We start from the raw sequence: 3,887 nt of genomic DNA, 5'->3' as shown, positions 1-3,887 counted from the left end.
CGTACACACTACAGGTCGCATGTTAGATCCTGTCAAAGCAAAGTTCTTAATTTTTTTTAAATGGGGGTTGCCCAGGCACCTTAATAGTGCCGCCATTGTCCTGCATGAATGATTACAATCCCAGTCTTCAAACTATATACAAGAACACCCAAAGATAAGGAGGTGCTTCGACACAACATAATTCAACGCAAGATAGATCATAATTATAAGTAGATGTACATGTGAGTTTATACGATCAAATTAAAAATATTGGTTTCTCAGTAGTCACTACTTCTTAGAAGTAGCAAGGAACAATTTGTTAATTTTGATAGTGGTGAAGAGCATCAAAGAAAGGGAAACCATCATTGATATAATTGACAAGCTTAGTGCAAGTGTTTTTGCTACTCCATCCTTCACCTCTTTAGCGTAGCTGATGGACGCCAATGCTAATATCGTCAAAGGAAATGAAAATGACCACCATGCAATGCTGAATTTTCTCATTGATTTTTGAAATAGGGTTGGTCTACATACCTGCCAATATAATTCCCATTATCAACTCTAATTTTTAAGTTCCATAATTTACTTATATATATAATTTATCTATTAACTATTACTAAAATAAAAAACGGCTGACATTATCATCTTTTAAAATTACTTATGTGTCGCTTTTTCATTAAAAATTCTCCCTCTAAAACTTAATGGTGATGTCATTGTTATTATGATTATCTTTGATTTACTACTTTTTTATTTTGAGTATATTATTATTCTTATTAACTGTTTTTTTTTTTTTTGCTTTTTAGGTCAAATTGCATTTAATATATTAGAAAACTATATATTATATTTTATTTATTTCAATTATTCATAAAGCGTTTTTAATTTTATTTATTAAATGAATATTATTTAGTGTATTGGATATTTTGAGATTGTTAAAACATAATATACTTTTATTAGGATTTGTTTTTGTTATTTATACTCTTGGTTACTTAAATGCAATGATTAATTCTAATATGATTTAGGTTGTGACTATCATTATATAAGTCTCTTATATTTTTTATGAGAAAAAATTATCTTTGTCGTTTAAACTAATAAAATAATTTTACATATTTCTATGTATTATATCTGATTTTAAAGTGTGTTATTAATAATAAAATTATTTAATACTTCTATAAATTAATGTATTAGTTATTTTTGTCAGCAAAAATTGGTATGTTATTTTTTATTAAAAAAACTCATAATTTCGTATTGTACTCAGGGTATGAACCGTTTGCTCTTTTATTCAAAAGAAAAAAATATAAATATAAATATAATTATATTGCACACAATGCAAAATATGATATAATGTACGTAATGTATACAACTGTTTAGAGTGAAACGAAATATAACTATAATGTATAATTTATTTTTAAAGTTTAATTTCTTAATCTATACAAATATGTCAGAAAATTTGATAAAATCGTGCATCACACGGGCACTATCTAGTTTTTAATTATAAGTTTTGCACTCTTACACTATATTTAGATAGAATTAGTAGAGAAAACAAGGGAAAAAGAAGAAAGGGAAATGAATGCGAGGAGCAAGGAGACAGAGTATACCATGTTTGTTTTTAGAAGACTAGAGAAGCGAAAATAAACGAAAAAAAGTGTTTTTCTCTCCAAATCTTTCCACTAAAAAAGATGTTGTATCCTCAACAAAATTTATTTAAGTGTTTCCTCCAACCCCCCTCCAAATCACTTTCTTCTCTTATTGTTATCGAAACAAGAGATCTCTTTCCTTCATTTCTCTCTATTCAAATATAGTTGTTAATCAAAAGAAAAAAAAAAGAAAAAAGTAGGAGTATACTGGTTACTAACCTGGGACATGAATAAAAACAAAGACAGGAAGAAAAGCATCTTAGAAGCAATATCATAACTTCCAACAATGGAGCTCCATGCCAAACTAGCCATACTCGGAGTAGCAAAAAACAAGAAGAAAACAGGCCTTAACTTAGTGGAAACACCATTACTCCCTGGATGTCTTTGATAAAGAGTAACAAACAACACCAAGTAATGAGCCATACTTAAAGAGAAGAAACACAAACCAATCTCATACCAACCCATAAAAACAGCTGCCTTTGCAGCAACCAAATTAGCAATCACTGATAATTGACAAGCTGGATTAGCCACCTTCACCAAAAACCTTTTTCCTTTTATAAACCAATGACCATAAACCTTAATATCCAGCATAATTATAGGAACTACTAACATCCACCAACTCAATAATTGGTAAATACTACCTGTAGGAACCACAAGAATAGGCGATGTTTGAAGCAAAAACAAACACGACATCCATGGAGCAAACAAGTAGTTTACTCCAACATGGTGTAAAAACTCGTTCTTCACTTTATCGAAATGATACAAACACCTCAAAGCGTATATAATAGAGAGTGAGATTAACACGAATAAGGCCATCGACCATAGTAGAGTTGAAGCTGTTGAAGGAAGCATTAAGAGAAATGGGTGTAAATGAAGATCATTGCTATTTTTAGTGAAATTAACTAAAGATTTCCACAACATTACTTGTGCACATAAAGTTAGGCTTATACGAAAATAGCCAGCGTGAAGATTTGCTAATATTTTCGACACAAAATGATCGTATATGCCAACCATCTTTGTCTTGTTACTTATTGGCGCATCATCTATCGTAATTTCAATGCTTGCTTTATCAGTAATACCTTGTTTCGAATCCATTTTTTGTAGCTACAATATGAATATATGAGATTGGGTAATTTTAGTTATTAACAAAAATTTTATGTATTTTGTGTTTCTTATATAGACGTATGCATGATGGAACTAAATAAAATACTTCCTATAATTAGAAGTGGATGGTACATGTTGTTCTTCCACTAGGAATGATTACTACATTAATTACCTAAAAGCTCCACTTTCAATTTCTAATTTAGCTATTTTTATCATACTTTTAATGGTATTGCTCATACAAAATCACATAGATATCTGTGATTTTTTAATTAGAAATAGGCTGAAAGAAAAATGGTAGACATACTTTTAAAATGGAGAACAGACTATGTTTTCAATCGTGTATTAACATATATACATACACCGTATGGTCGTCGCTTTGATCTGGCGAAAATTTAATTATATAAAGAAATCACACAACCAGTGTACCCCGTTAAATTATCGGTTGAATTAACTATTTAATAAATATATTAGTACGTATGTTTTAGTTATATTTTATTTCGTCACTATTTATATTTTTTTGTGCGCGCGTTTTTTCTCATAGCAAGTTTATCACATAAATGTTTTGCGTCTTACAATTAAATCGAGCAATTAATTAATTAAATTAAAAAAAAATAAACTATGGCCAATTAGTAGGGTGGCCGGTTGTGATGGGGGAGTGGAGTTATGTAACTCCTCCCTAAATGCTTAATTAAGGATAATTAAGCTACGCATTGAAGTTTGAAATTAAAGGTATTTACACAGACCTTTCAATCATTTGAGAAACACAAAAAAAAATCAGAAAATTTCCTCACATCTTTTAGTATTTTCGGCCAAAGTGTCAAAAGAGATAAACAATCAAGGGTTGATTTTTAGGTGTTCAATTGTTCTAATTTAATCATTTGATGTTTAAATTGTAAGTTTCTCAATTCATGATACTTTAACAAAATTTTAATTTGTTAAAAGAATTTTTTTCATACCTTTAATATATTTTATTAAGTTTCCAGGAATTATAATTCTTTAACAAAATATAAATTTGTTAGAAGAACTATATTCATGCCTTTATTTAATTTGATTTCTATGAATTTATATTCCTTTAAGATTTCAGTTTGTTAGAAGGATTATGATTATGCTTTTAATTGTTGTAGATTTCATGAATTCATTTTTCTTAAATTAACAAAAATTCTACTTGTTATA

At 28.8% G+C, this 3,887-nt stretch overlaps 1 protein-coding gene across 1 annotated transcript; it reads right to left on the bottom strand.

Annotated features, from left to right (window-relative positions):
- Positions 1–267: 267 nt before the first annotated feature.
- LOC130805672 (S-type anion channel SLAH1-like) lies at positions 268–2,705 on the bottom strand. Its single transcript, XM_057670452.1, has 2 exons — positions 1,830–2,705; positions 268–510 (listed from the first exon to the last, which is right to left on the bottom strand). The coding sequence occupies exons 1-2, from the start codon at positions 2,703–2,705 to the stop codon at positions 268–270; spliced, it is 1,119 nt and encodes a 372-aa protein (XP_057526435.1).
- Positions 2,706–3,887: the final 1,182 nt, after the last annotated feature.

Source organism: Amaranthus tricolor, chromosome 2 (genome assembly GCF_026212465.1).
Source record: "Amaranthus tricolor cultivar Red isolate AtriRed21 chromosome 2, ASM2621246v1, whole genome shotgun sequence".
Classification (NCBI taxonomy): domain Eukaryota; kingdom Viridiplantae; phylum Streptophyta; class Magnoliopsida; order Caryophyllales; family Amaranthaceae; genus Amaranthus; species Amaranthus tricolor.
The sequence above is the reverse complement of the archived record's forward strand: the minus strand, read 5'-3'. Positions and strand labels throughout refer to the sequence as shown.